The sequence below is a fragment of the Aotus nancymaae genome, unplaced genomic scaffold (genome assembly GCF_030222135.1).
Source record: "Aotus nancymaae isolate 86718 unplaced genomic scaffold, 86718_ANA_hifiasm-v0.15.2.pri h1tg000034l, whole genome shotgun sequence".
Classification (NCBI taxonomy): Eukaryota; Metazoa; Chordata; class Mammalia; order Primates; family Aotidae; genus Aotus; species Aotus nancymaae.
Window position 1 is genome coordinate 57,224 of NW_026988448.1, and position 19,695 is coordinate 76,918.

The following is a 19,695-nucleotide window of genomic DNA, read 5'->3' on the forward strand; positions in this document are numbered from 1 at the left end:
GCTCTGCCTCCTCCTTCTTTCTTTTCGTTAGCGCATCGTCTGTGCTCTGTGAATCAGGGAGAACACCCCACGGGGCAGGGGATGGTTTGGGGACCGAAGGCCTCCGGCAGCCCTGTTTGTCCCAGAGCACAGACGCTTCCTCTGTGTCACTTAGAGCTTCACCTTGGTGTCTGGTGTTTTGCCTGGGCTGATGGAGGCCTGGACAGGACTAGTGGCTGGTCAGGAGGTAGCAGGACACTGATCATTTGTCCAAGGAAAATACAAGGGGCCAAGAAACCCTGATCCGAGGCTTCCCTGGGAGTCCTGGCGAGTTCAGAAGCACGTGTCAGGCTGTAAACCAGCAGAGGGGACATCAGGGACCTGGGGCCGCCGCCATAGGAACTGCGGGGTGCGCACGGCCATCGGGCGGTCTCTATGGCCTGCAGAGAGCGTTCCTGTGCCTTAGGCATTTTCAGAGAAATACCTAAAAGCTGCCTCTGGGTCATGAGGTCACTCATTCATTCAACAACCATTCAAAAAACAATAATCTAGTCCAATTGAGTGCACAGGAATGCATGCGCAGAATGCAGATAAAATTGTGTGGCACCATTTAAATCAGGAAGGTTCCCTCCCAGTTCCAGACAGTGGCCATTCCTGACCCTTGTCACTTCCAAAAGATTGGTTCGGTGTGGTGATGGATGTGGAGGCAAAGCAGTCAGTGAATTCACAGATTAAAAGGAAAAGATTGCTACTCAGGCCATTGGGGTAAGCTAGACACGTGTGCATCCCTTCAGACATCAGCGATTCACATGTTCTGCGTCAGATGACCAATGTTGATGTAGAGAATTTCCAAATTATCTAGGTTTTTGAAACAGACAACGGCTTAACATTTTCAGAGATGCACCTGGTGCTTCCGGCAGGGGTAAGAACCGGGTGGCGTTTTTCTCAGGGTTCCCTTCCCTGACCGGGAAGTCGGCCTGAGACAGCCTTCTGTTTGCTGCTGCTCCAAAGAATGTGTCTTTAAATTTGTCTGGCTTCTCTTTTTCTCCTTCAAGTTTTTGCGAGTCGATCAAGATAAAGACAAGGACTGTAGCTTGGACTGTGCGGGCTCGCCCCAGAAACCTCTCTGCGCATCTGATGGCAGGACCTTCCTTTCCCGTTGTGAATTTCAACGTGCCAAGTGCAAAGACCCCCAGCTAGAGATTGCATATCGAGGAAACTGCAAAGGTAAGCTGCTGTGTGATCGTTCCTCCTGAGATGGGTAGATCCGTCATCAGAATGAATGCAAACGCGTTTTCACAGTTGTAATGTATTACATTTACAAACTTGAGTTTATGTTTGCATTTTTTTCACAGCATGTAAGGAAGAAGAGTAATTTCTATGCATTTTAAGAGCAGCATATTTTTTACTTGTCTAATATTCTTTTCTTAGACTGTCTTATGCCATTATGAAAGAAATTTATCAAAATACTTCAGTTTTTTCCTACTGCGCCGGGTATGGGGCGCAGGAGTGGGCAGGAAGACCGTCCAGTCCGAGTCCCTGGGAAGATGATTTCGTTATACACCTCAGGGCACAAGAGAGAATGGTGCTGTGGAGCTGAAGGTCCCGTTCTGGTTCTGTGGTCTTTTCTAAAGTGCTTATCATATGATGGGGTTGTCCTCCCCACATGCTGGGTGAGTTGTGAAGCCTGGAGCAGAAGCCTACTCAGAGGGTCCTATGAGGTCCGACAGGAGAGGCCGAGAGGGAAGTGGCTGGAGCCAGGCTGGCAGAGCTGAGGGCTGGGACCTGGATTTGTACTCACCTCTGGGAAACTGAAAGACACGGGAATTCGTGGGTAGAACAGGGATGCAAATTGCCGTTCTGCACGGCACATGCTTCCCTGAGCTCACCAGGCTGCCCCCGCAGCGCCCACCTCATGCCTTTGTCCAGGTGCGCCAGGCCCCAGCGTCACCAGCACGATTGCAATGAGTCTTGCTGTGCCGAAGCCCTGGAGTGCTTTAGAAAGGACCACAAATGGAAGGGGTGGGCTACTTTCGAAGGAAAAATGGAACTTTAATTCACTTATTAACCTCAATAGGCTGCTGGGGTTGCAAGAACAAAATGCAGTGAAAAAGTGTTTGATTCCTACTTTACATAAATGAAGCGCAGTGGCAGGATCGTACCTGAATCCCAGACACAGAGTTTAAAGATGCTGGCGTGAACTCTGGGACAGGTGTGGCAGGCATCACAGCGCATGGCCTGGGGTGCTTGCTGCCTGCTCACGGGACCCACCGCACACCTCAGGATCCATTCCAGAGAGCTGGGTTCTGGGCACACACCTGTTTGAAACAGCTCTTGGGAACTCTAGAGAACCACCTTCTATGCCCTGAGGGAGTGCCAGCCCCTTTTCAAAACAGCTAATAGCTGAAGGGTCAATGGGTAGCATGGGTGATGATGCCACTCGGACACTGAGGAACGGACTCCGTCCAACTTTAGCCCAGAGGGAAAATAACAGTACTTGGAAAATGTCTTAAAGGGAAAGAACAATATATATAAATTTATCTTTACTAGAAAAGATAGTTTGAAGTTATTTAAAACACAGATTTGAAATATCTTTCCATAAAAGTAACAGTAACGCCATTACAGCTGAAAGCATGTGACGTTCTTTCACTGAATTATACACCTGTGTGCATGAGCTACATTAAAATCCATGCTGAAGCTTCGCCTGCAGAAGCAGCAATACCTGCTCCAGCTTTCTTTAATACACCATTTAAAGTAAATGATGTTTTGTAAATGACTGACTTTTTTTCCCAAACATCTATTCTTATCTCAAGGAAAAGGAAAATAATTTGTTGACTCTAATCTATCTGAAGTTCTATAGATCCATGTCATTAATTTGTCCTTATAGGTTTTTTTTCTCAGTAGACATTTAGGTTTCAGTAAATTGTTTATTATTTTAGTTTTAAACTTGGATGAAATATCTTAGATTCATTTAATGGGAGATACACACATACACACACACACACACACACACACACACAAACTCTCAGTTTATTCAAGTGGACAACATCAGGCACGTCGCTTGCATAAAGAGACCAGCAGGCAGGCTTTGTGTGAGCAGGATGGCTGTTTATGCACCCGGGTGTGGGCAGGCTGAGTCTGCAGAGGGCAGTGGGAGAGGAGTTGGTTTTATAGGTTGGGGCGAGTGGTCAGTTAAAGGTGGTGATCTATCTTGGGAAGGGGAGGGCGTCACGGGCTGCGTGGTCACAAGGGCAGGGGTCATCTGTTACAAACAGGCGTGATCATAAGGGTGGGCGATCGGTTGAAAGCAGAGGGGAGGGTGCGGTAAATTACATGGTTACGGGGGTGGGGGTCCTGAGAAACCCAGTGTCCAGGGGAAATTCCTCAAGGCTGAGCAGGAACAGCGGTTGCAGGTTGCAGGGGGAGAGCAATTAGTTGAGGCAGAACAAGTTGTTTCATTTCTCTTTGTGGCCACCTGGTGACTTGTGGTTACGTCAGATTTCTGGCTCCTGGGGACCATCCAGAGGTGTACATGCTGGTCACCAAGGCTATGATGGCCAGGCTTGGACTCGGAGGCCTGACAGACAACTGATACTTCCTGTCAGCATTGTTCTGTGTGATTCTAAATTTTATGATTGATTTGCTTCAACCTATTTCTTTTAAGAAGTGCTGACATTGACTGGATATTAATACATTTGGTAAACTGACGTTTTCTTCTTACTGAATGTTTCCTTGAAGAGAACTGAGGCTGAGAGTGAGTCTGCACCATTCTTTGTGAGATAACGTCTCAGGGAGCTCGTCTGTCTTCATGTGATTCAGTTCAGCAGTGGGTGCCCCAAAACTCAGGGGCTCTGTAAGAATCTTTGTTCCTGGCAGCATCCTGTGGATGGGAACTGACCGGCCTGCTTCTAGCACCAGAAATGGTTTCACGTGAGAATTTCAAAGGACCCTAGACACTCCCAACACTCAGCCTGTCTTCAGACCTTCCTATGAGGTAGATGGCTGGGGCCCTATGGGGTGGCAGGAGACCTCCCTCCACACAAGGGACAGGCATGGGGCGCACATTGGGGTACACAGGGGGCCCTCAGGGGCTTCTCCAGAGCCTGGTGGTGCTTACTTCACGGGGTCATAAACACAGGACCCCAAAGTGCTGATCCCACCTGGCTTCCCTAGCCGGTCCCAGCCCTGCAAACTGTTTACTCTGTGTCTGAGAAAGAACAAGTCAGTCTGTTTCTTTGGAGATGAACTATTTGAAGAAGCATCTTCCAGACTCAAGGACACACGCCCACCAAGAACAATATGTTTTTCTCCACATTTTGTTCTTCTACCACCGACACTCTGCTGCTAGAACCCTTGCGTTGTTGGCCAGGAAGGACAGTGGTGCCCTGGACAGTTGTCCTGGGATTAACGGGACTTCCAGCATGCTTTGCCTGGGAAACCGCAGGGCCGTGGGTTACGGGAAGTCGGCGTGAAGCCAGGAGCATGGGTTGAAGGAAGTGTGTTCCTCTCGCCTTTGTGTCTGACCGCTGTGTGTGACACACTGCAGAAAGACTCAGATGTGAATTCACGCCTTGGCTGTAGTTACAAATCTCAGCTGTGTGTGCTGAGAAGAGAAACGATGAAAGAATAAATTTAAAAGCAGATGATGTACTCTTCAGAGAAGCGACAGACTGTGAAGGCTTCCAGTGCGGTAGAAGTGGGGAGCCCACGGCACCTCATTAAACTTGGAGTTTTATCTTCCTTTTTCTTGCCCTGTTCCCTTACATAACCCCCGTCAGATATTCTTGAAAGGGCGCGAGGAAGCCTCTGCTTTATCCTAGACTCTGAGGAGGAGCCTGTGAGGGATTCTGTAGACACTCCGGGTAGAAACTCGACACCTGCCACCCTCTCTGGCTTGTGGGTGTTCAGGTGTCTCCCCAGCATCTGACTTCAGGCCTCTGCTATACCCAGCTGCAGGGTCAAAGTGAGATTCTCTTTGGGCAGGGAGGACAAATGTCAGTTAAACACAGACGTCATTTTTGGTAGTATTTGTTAGTTTATTTGTACCCTCATCTCAGCTAATTTTTCTGGATGATTATTTCACTGGGAATTCTCTTCTGTGTTACTGAAGAAGTTTTATACCGTAAACTTATGACACAAAAATATGATAAGGGAGAAGCAGGCAGAAATAAAATGAACCTCACCAAAGTGAGTGTCACTTCAACTGAAAGGGTTCTATTGGAAATGCACCTGGAGTCTTCAAAATCTCACGTGTGTGGTGCTGTAGCTGCCCAGGCAGCAAACGTCAAAATCAGTCTGAGGGAATACTGCTCAGCGTGATTATAGATCTTGAAATAACTGGGTGTCCTGCTTCTCCGGTAGTCTAGATTTGGCATGGGGGTTGGGACTCGGAGAGGCTCCGTCTGCTTTTCGTCCATGTGTGGCCTCAAGTTAAGTCTGTTCCCTGCTGGGGGCTGCCTTAGAACGTGGCTCCCTGCTCCCGTCTGCAGTTGGAGTTTTCCTAAAGAGGCAGCCTTGTACCTGCATCCTGGCTCATGGCAGAAGCCTGAGGGGCTGGGTCACGCTGTCAGTCACCTGTCCCAGCATCCAGCGTGTCCCCGCGCTGCAAATGCAGCAACAGAGGCTCCAGGGGACCAGGAGCAAAACACACTGAGCCTAGGACAGGTGAGAACAGACATGGGGCTCGGTGTCACTGAGCAAATTGTGCTTCTGTTTCCCTCTAAAGCATAGATATTGCAAATTCCATGACAAAACCCAGGTTGAGAACTTTCCTCCCTGAAGGTAAAAGAGGGAGCCCAGGATATTTCCTTTAGATCATTCCTATAATATGAGTAAACATCCGGGTTTTCTCTGCGTGGTTCCTGGAGTTGGCGCTGGCTGGTGTCACACAGTGTCACCTTGGCACATGTGAGGCTGCTGCTGTCATCAGTATTTCGGGGGCATTTTTATATTTTTGGTGGGTGACAGTTCTGTAGGCCTGTCTCTTTTGGTTGTATTATTTGGAAACAATTAAAATAGTTTAGTGCACGTTTAATTAATATGGATTTAAAAGTTTTGTGTGTTTCTGTGCGTGCATGAGTGCACGAATGTGTGTGTCCATGTGCTGTGTGTTTATGTGTGTGCATGAGTGCATATGTGTGTCTGTGTGTATGAGTATGAATGTGTGTGTTCATGTGGTATGTGAGTGCATGTATGCGTGTGTGAACGTGTTCATGTGGTGTGAGTGTGCATGTGTGTGTGTCTGAAGCTGTGTGTACACATGTGTATGCGTGTGTGTGCATGCATATGTGGTGTGTGAGCATGCCTATGCGTGTGTCTGCATGTGTGTGTGAGTGTGCATGTGTGTGTGAGTGTGGTGTGTAAGCATGCATGTGTATGAGTGTGTGTATGTATGTGTGTGCATGCATATGTGTGTGCATGCATGTGTATGCATGTGAGTGGTGTGAGTGTGCATATGTGTGTGAATATGTGCGTGTATGTGTGAATGTGTGTTTATGCGGTTTGTGCGTGTGTGAGCATGTGTGTGTGAGTGAGCATGAGTGTCTGTGTTTCATTTTCTGTCCTGGCCTCCCAGGTCCCATGCTCATCCCTGGCTCCACCCTTTCTAGGTGGAATTGCCTTCTTCCTGCAGACGCAGCTATCGGAAGCAAGTTCAGCCGAATCTGCACTTGTGTCTTGCAGAAACTCTATGCAGATTATGTTGACCTTAACTTGCTTATGGCCCTTTCACACATCTGATGTTTAGGAGTGCCTTCCCCACAGACCAGAGTAGGTGTAGCAGGAGCTTCAGGGCCTTTGCTCTCGTGTGCAGCCGTGATCAGCAGCACAGCGGGACGTTCCTGGAATGTGGCACATCAAAGGGCCCTTTCCTGGGTTTGCTTTGCGGTGCCACGAAAGTCAAGGCACCGGTGGAGCAGGGGCCTCTCCACACAGCCTAAGTAGCTTCTGCCTTCTGGAAGGTGTTACTGAACCTTCCTGCAAAGGATTTGGTGGCCATCTACACAATCATCTATTTCGATCTATGGAAAATCATGGTTATTAACTGTCATAGAGATGGGTATGATCTGTCGTTTCTTGTATAAATATTATCAAGGCTGTCTGAATACCATAATATAGTCTTGCAGTGGTTTGCAGTTTCTCTTAATTTTCTCTTTACAATTTGGCAATCTCAGTTACATATTTGGGGATTTCCTATTATAACTTTGTTTCTGCCTTTGTGCATTTAAAATGAGAATACTTACATAAAATGAAAACGTGGTTCCTGTCTCCCTTAGCTCTGAAATAACATCGTTCTAGTTATGGTCAAGCGAGGGTTGGATGGGTGCACTAGACTGTTGCTATGGGGATGCAGTGTGCTGCTTTTGCAGACCGAGGGCTGCAGATCACTGGGGGCGGGGGGCTTGCACGGAGACCTGCTGGCCCATGTCACTGCACTTCCATCTATATTAGGATGAAAAGAATACTTCAGTTCTGCTGGAGAGCATTGCAACACAGCATTCTTAGTTTTTCTGTCTCTGGCCTTCAAAATTACGGGTGGGCAAAATATTACAACTTTTAAAACACACTGTCTGCCTTCATTTGACTCCAAAAACAATAAAAGCCATGCCACTCTGAGGGCTGTCATTGCCGAGGCCATTGCACAAAGACACCACATGTGTCTTCTGCCTGGCTGCCATTTGCTCATTAAACCCACGGTGTTCCCACAGCAGCCCCGTCCGTGCCTCCTGCACTGGGCCATGGGGAGATGGCAGCGGAAGCCGACCCTGAGCTTGAAGGGTTTACATGGCCATGGCCATAATCTCAGCCATTCAGTGACCTTGTCACATCCAGAGTCAGTGCATCTGTTGACCAGAAGAGCATCCAGGCTAGCTGCTCATCCTTTATCGGATGAGTGAGATGCTACCATCATTACCTGTGTCCCAAAGTTTTCTGCCTATTGCTGTAGGAAGCTGAGCGGCATCAAAGTCTCGATGCAGCATCTCTAGTGTAGGCGGAAGACCAACAGGAAGAGTTACCGTGATTCGTTCTTGCCTAGCGTAGCATGTTTATGTTATTCTATTCTGTTACAGAAAGGGGTCCCTGAAAGAGGAAGTCTTCGGGCTTAGGACCACCGAATTCAGCATCCCCGTGAATATCACTGCTTCATGCCCTGTTTTGAAAAGTTTTCTCAAAGATTCCTTTTAACTGTTCCTTTTAATTGTTGCTCTCCAGAATTCTTCTGTGGAAAATGTTCAGCAAAGCAGTCTCTGCTGATTCTTGTCTAATCCTGTTTTGAGAGATTCTAGTGAATTAGGGAATTATTTGCTTCCTGTTTAAAAGAAAATACTCATCCTAAGTCACCATTATAAAACACTTCTGTTCATTTCTACTTTGTAGCGAGCATCACATTTTAATAGTTTCCATGATATGTCTTTTTTTTTTTTCTTTTGAGACAGAGTCTCATCCTGTCACCCAGGCTGGAGTGCAGTGGCATGATCTCGGCTCACTGCAACCTCTGCCTCCCAGGTTCAAGGGATTCTCCTGCCTCAGCCTCCTGAGTAGCTGGGATTACTGGTGCCTACCATGCCTGGCTAATTTTTATATTTTTAGTATAGACAGGGTTTCACCATGTTGGCCAGGCTGGTCTTGAACTCCTGACCTCCGATGATACACTCACCTCAGCCTCCCAAAATGCTGGGATTACAGGTGTGAGCCCCCACACGTCGGCTCCATGGCATACCTTGGTACTTAAACAAGCTTGTGATCTCACTGGTACCCCATTTTATTTTATAACTGAAAGAAAGAAATTATCATTAAACAGGTAAAAATAAATTGCTTACACGATTAATTATCATTAACCAAAAATTCATCAAAATATTTCTGTTAGGGCTAGGCATGGGGGCTCATGCCTGTAATCCCAGCATTCTGGGAAGCAGGAGGATTGCTTGACACCAGGAATTCAAAACAAGCCTGGACAACAAATCAAGACCCATCTCTACAAAATTTAAAACATTAGCCAGTTATGGTGGTGCTTATGTTTCCAGCTACTGGGGAGGCTGAGGTGAGAGGATCCCTTGAGCTCAGGAGTTTGAGGCTGCGGTGAGCTGTGATGGCACCGCTGTACTCCAGCCTGGCTGACAGAGACCCGTCTCTAAAACAAAAACAAAACCTGCTGTTAATGATGCCTTGCTAAACAATGATGAATTCTTTATTTACAAAGTCCTGGCTCTTCAGGTAAGAGCAAAAATTGTCTAAAAATGTATGACAAAATTCACATCAGAAAGTTTTCTTTTGACTAGTAAAAAGTGACAAAATTCTTCAATAGGAAGGAGATTAACAATTTTATTTAATTAAAGTATTAACATTACAATTTCCAGCTGAGTTTTCCTTTGAGATAGATACTGATTATAGTAAAAATAATACTGTGAGCAAAAGTCCTATGAAACCATTTTATCCCAGTCAAATGTTTACAACAATTTTAAAAAGACAAAATAAATTCTGGGCAGATAGTGGAGTTGAAACCCTTTCCCTGTTGGCTGGACGTTCAGCGGTTTAGCACGCTGGCAGACAGCAGGCACTCCCTCCGTAATTAAACGCAGACCTGCCGTGTGAACCGTCATTTCTACTCCCTCATTTCTACGCTCTACCCAAAAGACTTGAAAACAAGTGTTCAAACAAAAACTAACGTGAATGTTTGTAACGGCATTACTTACAATGGCCGAAAGGTCCTGAGTGTTCATCCATGAATGAACGAAACGTGGTCCATCCATACAATAGAATATTATTCAGCTGTAAAAAGGAACGTAGCTCTGAAACAAGCTGTAACTTACACGAACCTTAAAAACATGACACTAAGTGAAGGAAGTCAGACACAGAAGGACACCTCGTGTGTGATTCCACAGACAGGGAATGCCCAGAATAGGCAGATTCGTAGAGACCGGAGGGGGGTGAATCGTTCTAGGGGTGGAGGTGAGGGGAAATGGGGAATGGCTGCTTCACGGGCACAGGGTTTTCTTTTGAGGATGAGGAGAACGTTCTGGAACTAGGCAGGGGTGGCGGTTACCCAGCATCATGAATGTGTGAAGTGCCACTGAACTGTTGACTTTAAAATGGACAAGATGGTCCATTTTATGGATGTGTAGTTGGACAGTATTTTTTTTTTTTGAGACAGAGTCTCACTCTGTCGCCAGGCTGGAGTGCAGTGACACAATTTCGGCTCACTGTAACCTCCACCTCCCGGGTTCGGGCGATTCTCCTGCCTCAGCCTCCGAGTAGCTGCAAGTACAGGCCTGTGCCACCATGCCCAGCTAATTATTATTATTATTTTTTTGTATTTTTAGTAGAGATGGGGTTTTACTGTGTTAGCCAGGATGGTCTTGATCTCCTGACCTCGTGATCCACCCGCCTTGGCCTCCCAAAGTGCTGGGATCATAGCCACCGTGATCAGGTGGCTCGAGCCATGGTGCCTGATCATCTCACAGTAATTTTTAAAATCGTGTAGCTTATGTTCTGGGGATTTAATAATCAAACAGTTAGACATAAAGTGTTCAGAGTGAAATCTGAACAAGGCCACTAACAGTTAGGGATCTGCTTAATTTTTAACTTAACCCCAAAAATCATGCAGAGTAAGAATATATTAAGGAGAGACATTTATCATCCGTAAATAAGGTTTCCAAGGGCCAGTCTTGAAGCATCCTATTTTATTCTTTCAAAATGATTAAAAAGTTGGAAGTAGTATACTTTTCGGGGTATGTTTAATATTTTGGTCTTTATAAAGAGGGGCATTTAATTCAGCCTAAGGCATGTCTGTATCAAGCACATGATGCCTCAGAGTGACAATGAGGACAGCCAGGGCGGTGACTGTTTCTGGGTGCTAATTCCCCAGTGATGTTGTGCCTCTGCGTGGAATGGACCTTGTTGGCTGCTATTCAGGCTCTTCTTGGGGTAAAGATCTTGAACCTGATTGAACACAAGATATCCCGAATAAGGAACAGCAGATCTGAGGAATAAGCACCAAGAGCGTAGCAGTTTTGCTTAATAAGATGACTGCAGGTTTATTTTGAGGGATGATTTACACGGGCCCTGTAATTTCATGCTGAGTCGTAATTGTTTCCTGTGATTACATAGTCTGCCATAGGCTAGATATAAACTTGGAATTTAATATTCTATTAAACCCAAGAGCTGCAGGTTTCAGAACTATCTGACCAGTGGCAAATGTGAAGTCTTTAAAAGAGGTCCAGGCCAAGAATGAAGCCCACGGGGGTCTGGGAAACTTACGCTTTTTTGGCATGCTCCGTGGTGGCTCAAATATTAGAAATAATTTATAGCTCCATCCTTACCCTCGCCGAGACCTCGCAAGCTGGAACTCGTATCACTTTTCCTTTTTAGACAGTCAAAACCACAGGTTATACTAAAAAATGAGGACAGACGTCCAGCAAGGCAGTGATTTCTCCTCAGCTCAAACACAGACTGCATTAAAACCACATGTCACTGAGTGCCGGCTGGCCAGGCCAGACTTTAGAATAAAGCTGAAGGCTCGAAGCTGGGGTGGAGGAGCCTTTGCTCAGCTGCAGAGAGGCCCGTACCACGCAGCACGTGGCCAGTGCTCTGCAAAAGCCAGAGAGGAGTCGCCCCCAGGCCCTGGAGCACTGTTAGAGGCGCAGGCCCCTGAGGATGCTGTGATGGGCGGGCCCAGGGCTGGTCAGCAGATCAGATCGCGTTTGGCCTCAGCCAGCACTCTAACCACCAGGGAGTCAAAAAGTCACCGTCTGAAGAGGGAAATGAACAACATTTGAGGCAGACTTCTTGGAGGTGAGAGGGCCTTTATGCCCTCTCAGATGTAGGCGCTTGTGATTTGAATCTGGCAATACATTTTTTCAAAAAACAAAAGCCATTCTTTTCAAGTTTTAAAGTTCAAATGAGCTACACTGTGTGATGGTCCAGAGTGAAGCGTTTATGTGTGGTCAGCTTCTGGGGCCCGGGGCCCGTGGCAGCAAACGTGACATCTTCTCCTTCGCTGAAAGGCTGTTCTTAGGACAAAGCCTTCTCCCCCTGGGGCCTCTGAAAGATGGGCTGGTTGGCGCTGGGCTGGAAGGCTGAGAGTGGCTGCAGTCAGCAACCGACTTTGTGGTCCTCACACGACTTAGCCCCGTCCTGATGGTGCAGAGGAGAGAGAAACAAGTCCTGCTCATGGCACACACACCTCCTGCATTACTGGTTTTCATGTCTCTGTAGTTCCAAATTAGCTTTTTCCCACAGTGAGCTTAGATACGCCTCGAAGTCTTCAGTCTTGAGTTTTACTCATCCTTAGGATGCCTTCTGAAGTAACAGCAGTGACATTGTGCCTTCTGTGATATCACGGTGTTGTCGGGATGGTGGGATGTGAAGCATCTGGGGCAGAGGATGAGGCTTTCTAAGGAGACCCGACCGTTTTATCCACCTAATGGTCGGATTTCCATGTGAAATGGGCAGAGCCAGGGCGGGAACTGAGGAACAGGGAAAAGGGAGGAGGCGTCCTCTCCTCTCGAGCTGGCCTCAGCAGGACGGCGCTCTGGCTGCAGCTGCTGTTGGAAGGCCCTCACCGTGTGTCCTGAGACCCCTGCCCCTCGGTCAGGTCTCTTTGGTCTGTTTTTAACGGTGGCACGTAGCTCTGCCCACCCTCTGTGTCTGTACTCGACCCTGGTGTGTTCAGGTGGATGTCCTTGAACCTGAGGACAGCCTGCCTGTGTCCCACCAGACGGCTGGCATTTCTCACTTTTAGGAAGCAGGGGCCAGCTGCTTTCCCCAGGGATAAGCCAGGGGGCCTTCTGAGCCTCCGTGTTCTCATTCATTAAGTGTGGAGAATAGTCTTGCCCTTCCCGCCCTGGGACCTGCATCAGATAGGACCAGGCCTGCATGTGACGGGCACCTGCCCTTTTTCTGGGGGGCCCTTTGCTGAGAGCCCCTTCCGGCCTCCACGTCCTCAGCACTCCTGCCTGACTCGCCTTTGCATCATTCAACGTTCCCATCTGTTCTGTCTTCTTCCCATTGCGTAACCGCTGCTCCGCCCTGTTCTTCCCTGCAGATGTGTCCAGGTGTGTGGCCGAAAGGAAGTACACCCAGGAGCAAGCCCGGAAGGAGTTTCAGCAAGTTTTCATCCCAGAGTGCAATGGCGACGGCACCTACAGCCAGGTGACACCCTTGCTTGGGAGGTTCTGCACCTGGGCAATTAGGGAGGGGGCCGCGAGGCGGGCGAGGGGAGAAGGCAGGCTGGGGGAGCCGCGCAGAAGACGCAGCAGAGTTGCTGTATGGGGAAACCGTCCTTCTGCATTTGAGGAGGTAATTCATAATGAGCCTATTTGGCATAAGTAGACACATAACTGAATGCATGTGTTTACTTCTTAGTGGGTGTAGGCATTTATATCATTGCTGCTGTCATTCCCACCTTCATTATGATGAACGCAGCACAGGAAGCTTCCTTAGTGAGGCCAATTAGACCATGTTAACCTGGCTTGCTGCTTAGAATTTAATTTCAGTTTAATTTTAATTACGGAGGGCACACACTAACAGTCAGAGTGTCTGTGCCAAGAGTGAGCTCCGGGATGGTCCAGCAACCTGACGGGCCCACAGACCTGGAGCTCAGCCAAGTCACGTTCGTGCTAACGTTGTCAGCCGAAGGCACTGCTGAGAGAGTCACCCACCTCTCCTTTTGGAGTGTGTCAATGCTGTTATTCCTTATTGAGGCAAAGCAAAGTACTAAAATGCGATGCTGACGCGCACGGGGCAGAAGGAACAGCACAGGGTCTGCGCTTTGACACGCCTGGGGCCCAGCAGGTGACAACATGAGGCCTGTGTGTTTACGGCATCACTTGCGCTTTGACACGCCTGGGGCCCAGCAGGTGACGATGTGAGGCCTGTGTGTTTACGGCATCACCTGCCCTTTGGGAGCAGGAGGAAGTGGCTGCTCTGGCAGTGGTTGCAGGGGGAGCGGGTGGTGCAGGCTGCCGAGTTAACACTGAAGAGGCTGAGGGTCCTCTCCTGGCTCTGCAGTGGAGAGCTCCTGACCTTCCCGGGCCTCAGTTTCCCCATTTGTAAGATGAGGGCTGGGGCTCCATCTGGAGGGTGGTGAGGATTAGGGACTTCACAGCCAAGGTGTCTAGCACACACTAGCGGTCAGTAAAGTGCTGATTTGGGCCACTTTTATCTCTAAAACCCTGGGGTCAAGACCTGCACACTTCATTACTGAGGACTCACATGCAGCCACAGAGGTGGCTGTGGGTATCCCAGGACCCCTGTGTGAGCCAGTGCTGCACAAAGCGAGTGGGCCATGCAGCCGTGAGGCGCTGTGTTGTGCCACGGGCCCAGGAGGGTTCACCCGTCTGCTTTCTCGCAGGTCCAGTGTCACAGCTACACAGGATACTGCTGGTGCGTCACGCCCAACGGAAGACCCATCAGCGGCACCGCCGTGGCCCACAAGACGCCCCGGTGCCCAGGTAGGTCTGACGTGCCTTTCCACATGGAGGGCTTGAAGGGAACTGGTGTCCTGTTTCTTCTGATCATCTCCCTGGGTTCTCGTAATTCAAAGGGAAATCCAGTTCGGGTGGCATCGTGAGCCACGGTGGGAATAGATCTCGTCACTGGACAAAGCCTACATTTTAGGAAGCCCTTGTTTTTCAGAGGGGAAGAGCGAAGCTATGCACGTGTGTGCATATGGCCAGAGGCCAGCTTACTGAGGAAGACAGCCCCGGGTCTGAGCATGATGCGTTATGATGATTCAGGACTCTTAATTGTTTAAAATAACCACAAGGACTTGGAGTCACCAGTGGAAATGACCAAATGTTTTCTTTGGCCAAAAAAGTGAAACTTGCTGGTTTTGTATGTAAATGTTTTCAAAGAAAAATGGGTCTTTCTTCATAAGTCAATTTCCAAATGGTTTATTTGTGTTATTTTATTACTCATAAGAGGGCTTCATATACTAAAAGTAAAAAAATTAGAAGTAAAAAAAAAAAAAAACTAATGGGAAAGAGAACATTTTACAGATTTTTATTTTTATTTAATTTTTTTACCAACTGTGATGATTTACAAACCATAAATGATTCAGGTCATTTTTATTTGAAAATAATCTGCAGCCCAACTTTGATTAATTTGTGGGGGAGACTTATCAGCCCACCTATGAAGAAACGCTGTGAGCTAGCCCTCCAGGTTCCCGGATCATATGTACTAAGAGAGTCAAAACACATCATTATACAGCAATAATAAAGTAAGAAATGTCCTTCTCTGTGTTTCATGTGAAATCCTGCCACATTTGCATTTAGAGTTTACCTTTAGATTTATTCTCTATTTAAGGGACAGGTATCTTATAACTGGACATTCTGTTTATGATTCAGATGTTTTTCAAGCTTCCTGAGCCAAGGCCCAGGCCAGAACTCATGACCTCTGTGGGTTCCATGAGAACGAGGGTGTCCACAGTCAGGGATGATTTAAGGCCTAATGTTTCCAGTGACTGGCCATCGGGATGCGTGATGTGGAATTGAATATGTTTATTTGTAAAACCTTTTTCTCCAGAGCCTAAAAGGTGCTAGAAACATGTCTTTAGTTAAGCTAACATACACACCTAATAGTCCTGTTGTGAACTCATGGAGGAATGAAACAGAAGAACATCACCAAGATGAACTGGGTCTGTGTGTGTCCCTCTTTCACTCTGAGAGACACTTTCACACCCCATTTCCTTCGACCACGAGCAGCGTTTTGAGGTGAAGCTTGTTTCGTGAAGCGGAAGGCAGTGGGGGTAAGGGCGTCTATTTCTGTTGCTTTAGTGATGTCATCTGATAATTAAGGAGTGTCCTGAAGAACTTTCTTAGAAAATGTGCAAAACTGGCTGAATGTTGTACAATCTACAAATAGCGGCTTATTTTTGGAATCAAATCCGTGTGCCGCCTGCTCACATCATGTTTCCAACTAGCTCTCAGTAACATTTCGCTGTATAGAAATATTCCTTTTTTTTAACTGCCTATGTGGAATTTTTGGTCCACAGAATGGGCTGGGGAAGAAAGAGCAGGCTGTCCTTTGCATAGAAGTCCAGTGTTCATTGTGCAGTGAATGCACTGGGCGGGAAACCAGCTTCCACGGGAAGACGGTGCTGTCCGTGAGGTGTGGTGTTTCCATGCCGGGGCATGGTTCCGTTGGCCAAAGGGCAGGTTCCCTGGGAAGACAGCGCTGTCTGTGAGCAGGGCGGCGTTTGCACATCAGGGCGTGGTTCCACTGGCCGCATCCTTGATGCTGGCATGGCAGGTGTCCTTCTACTGCTGGTTCCCTGGTTGGTGTGATGAGTATATCCCACAGGCCTACAGAGTTATAGAAAAACTCTCTTAATCCCCAGCTGTGTTCCAGGCCTCGCCTCTGCAAACGTGGGGCGCAGGGGAGCCAGTGTCTGTGCGAGGGCCACTTCTGAAAACTTTATGGAGCCATGGCAAATCTTGGGGAGAATTTCAAAATTTAAGGGAGAATTTCTGAGGCAAGAGGTATTGAGTATACATGCCCCCCAAACACGAGGGATTGTCATAAATGCTTGCATACTGTGAGTTAACTGCTTCCTGGAAGCTAACGCAGCCCTCACAAATAATGCAGGAAGTGGGCATCCTCTGTGGGAGATTGTGGCAACAGCGTGGGCCACAGCTGGGCAGCATCTTGATCTGTAAGCACCAGGCAGCTGGGCCTCGGGCACACCCTTGGTAGTTCATAGAGAAGTCAGCTCATACACAGAATGGCTCATCTGCAGAATCCACTCTGTATGTCGGGGGAGTACTTCTCTTCAAGTTTATTAAAATTAGGGAAACTTCCGTATTTAATCAATGTTTTGTGCCCTCAAGTTTACACCAGGGTTACCATAGAAGTAGACTCCATAAGAATTTGAAAATCAGACAATGCGATTTAAAATGAGCCGCTGATAGGATGGGCGTGTGTGTGTTTATGAATAATACATGCGAATGTACCTTAAAGCCGGCCGCAGCGGAGGGAAACGGAGAGTCATTGACCTGCGTGATTCCCAGGAGTGGAGAAAGCCCTTGCCACAAATCCTCGCACCACTTCAGTTGTCTCAGAAAGATCCTTAATGGGAAATGGAGTCATTTGTTTCATAATTATGTATTCTAAAGCCATGAATCCAAAATACCTAAATTTGTATTAATCCATACATTCCTTTTTTTTTCTTTTTTTTTTTTTTGAGATGGAGTCTTGCTCTGTTGCCCCGGCTGGAGTGCAGTGGTGCAATCTTGGTTCACTGCAACCTCCAACTCCTGGGTTCAAGTGCTTCTCCTCCCTCAGCCTCCTGAGTAGCTGGGATTACAGGCATACTCCACCATGCCCAGATAATTTTTGTATTTTTAGTAGAGATGGAGTTTTACCATGTTTGCCAGGCCGGTCTCAAACTCCTGACCTCAGGTGATCTGCCCACCTCAGTCCCCAAAGTACTGGGATTGTAGGAGTGAGCCCCTGTGCCTGGCCATAAATTCCTTAATCAAATAATATAATGAGACAATTCAGCAGAAAAATGGCCAAACGTCTTGAGCAGGCAGCATTTTATTTACAAAGGAAAAAAACTGTAATGACCAGTAAAGGCAGAAAAGGTGCAGAGGATCTTCAGTGTCAGGGAAATGCAAATTAAAGTCACAGTGCAATTCCCCTCCACACCCCCAGTCTGGCAGAAATGAGAAAGCATGATTCTATGACTTGCTGGTGAGGACAGAGCTGCAGGTGTGGTGGGAACTCGTCCTGCCCTTTGCAAAATCAGTTTGCCCCTTTGCATGTGGATGCTGAAGCTACCAGCTCTTCCATTCCGGGAGGGGACCCTGGAGAAATGATGCACCAGCATGGCAGGAGACCCGGGAGAGCATTCCCAGCAGTGTTCACATAGGAACCAAATCCTGGAAACAGACGTGTCCGGTGGCGTCTGACTGGGTGAACACTGCGGTTTGCTTGATTCCTCCTATGGAGCAGTGAGCACTGATGAAAAGGTCCAGCGTCTTCCTCAGCGGTGCCTTGCGCTAATGTCCTCCTGAGTCCACAGAGCCCCGCACGGAGTCAGCCCAACCACAACCCTAACCATGGCTCAGAGTCAGAAAACAGCTCCAGCTCTGAGGGTTGTGTCTAGAGGTGGCAAGCCGTGGAGACCAGCAGGCAGCGATGGCCACACACGCAGCGCCGCGGTCTCTTGCATGCGGGGGTGAGGGCTGGGGGTAATTTTGTGATTTGAGAGAGGGCTGACCTGGGGAGTCCTTTTCCTGCCCGGAAAATGTCTTCACGGGTCTTTGGTTGATGATAATTCTTTACGTGTCCATTTACCTTTTGTGTACTTTTCTGTATGGGTGTCGATCTTTCAGGAATTTAAAATGTTAAAACGTGCAACGCCACTAAAAGAGGCAATGTGGGCTGAATTGTCCCCACATGTATGCATTTCTCTAGCGTCCTTCCCTGACGATGTTCACAGAGGGAGTGGGACCAGCTGCTTAGGAGCTGCTGGAAGGAAAAGGCACAGCCCTGAGCCAGAGGGAGGGTGGGAAGGAAAGACCTCGCGGGGATTTGGAGAACGGGAAGGTTTGGCTCTGGGGGTGCTCTGGAGAGCTGGAGAGAGCGGGCTGGGCATTGAGGCTCCTGCCACTTGTTCTGGCCGCGCAGAAGCGCCGGCCGCAGGCTCACACTCGCCAGGGCCGAATGCTGGGTCCCTCATAGCAACCTAGGCTGTGGGAGTTAAGCCTACTCTTTTCCAGGCAAGAAACTTTCCAAGGCCTCCGTGCTTGGAAGGGGCAGAGCTAGGATGGAAACCTACATCTTTGTCTCCATAACGCAGGTTTCTCCCCCAAATACCAAAACATCTAAACTCTTGGGGCCTTGAATTCCTATTTACAATTGCCTGGAAGTCGGGCGTAGGAGAAGGTGGGCAGGGATGGTCACGGGCTCTGAGGAGTGCGGTGAGGTTCATGGCAGATGGTGTGGTGCCTTGGAGGTGCTGAGGACCACAAGCCTGCTCCTGGAGCTGTATCCAAGTACACCTGGCGTTCTGCGCTGCTGAGAGCGGGTGTTTCTTGCTCCCTGTTCAGAGATTTTCGTGCTCCTCAGAGCCCTGCTGATGTCGACCTCCAGTCCTGTAGATGGCTTCTGCTCAGGGAGTGTCCTCCTGCTCCACTGCTGAAGGAAGGGGCAGTAAAGGGCAGGGCTGCCCTATGCACAAGCCCTCTGCGTCCCTCGTCCTGGGACTGGGGGGCTGGCTCCATGCATCTCCCAAGACACACTTGACTCATCTTTCTTCTGTAGGATTTTATTTCTGTTTCTTCCTTCTCTTCTTCCCCCGCCCCTGCAAAGATCTGAAGCCTAACATTGCTGGGCACGGGATTAGAGGTTGAAAACAAAGGCCTTTCTGCCAAGGGAAGGTGTTTGCAGCCCATTCTCTATTATTGGGAAGTAGCTTCAGGGTTTTCATCTCATCTCTCTGCTGTGACTGTGCACCCTGGCCAAGAGCTGGTTCTTGGCATGAGTACGAACTGGTGTAAGATATTGTAAGCTGAACCTACGCACAAGAGTTTTTAATATTACAATATTCAAAGAATCTTCAGATACAGCTTGGCTGGAGTTACGTATTTGAAGGAAGCTACAGGTTTTCAGTTAGAGAAGAGGGATAGAAACAGCCCATGTACAGCAGCTGGCGCCATCTCGAGACCCCCACCCCACTCGCACACTGCAGTGAAAGGCCTGCTCCCACAGAGT

At 48.2% G+C, this 19,695-nt stretch overlaps 1 protein-coding gene across 1 annotated transcript in view; it reads left to right on the forward strand.

The window, feature by feature from the left end:
• The first annotated feature begins 877 nt into the window (after nucleotides 1-877).
• The window catches only part of SMOC2 (SPARC related modular calcium binding 2), a 138,785-nt gene continuing 119,967 nt past the window's right edge, over nucleotides 878-19,695 (forward strand). The window contains exons 1-4 of the mRNA XM_064384093.1: nucleotides 878-901; nucleotides 1,035-1,206; nucleotides 13,022-13,128; nucleotides 14,330-14,429. Coding sequence (XP_064240163.1) covers nucleotides 878-901; nucleotides 1,035-1,206; nucleotides 13,022-13,128; nucleotides 14,330-14,429 — 403 coding nt within the window. The remainder of the gene's footprint in view (nucleotides 902-1,034; nucleotides 1,207-13,021; nucleotides 13,129-14,329; nucleotides 14,430-19,695) is intronic.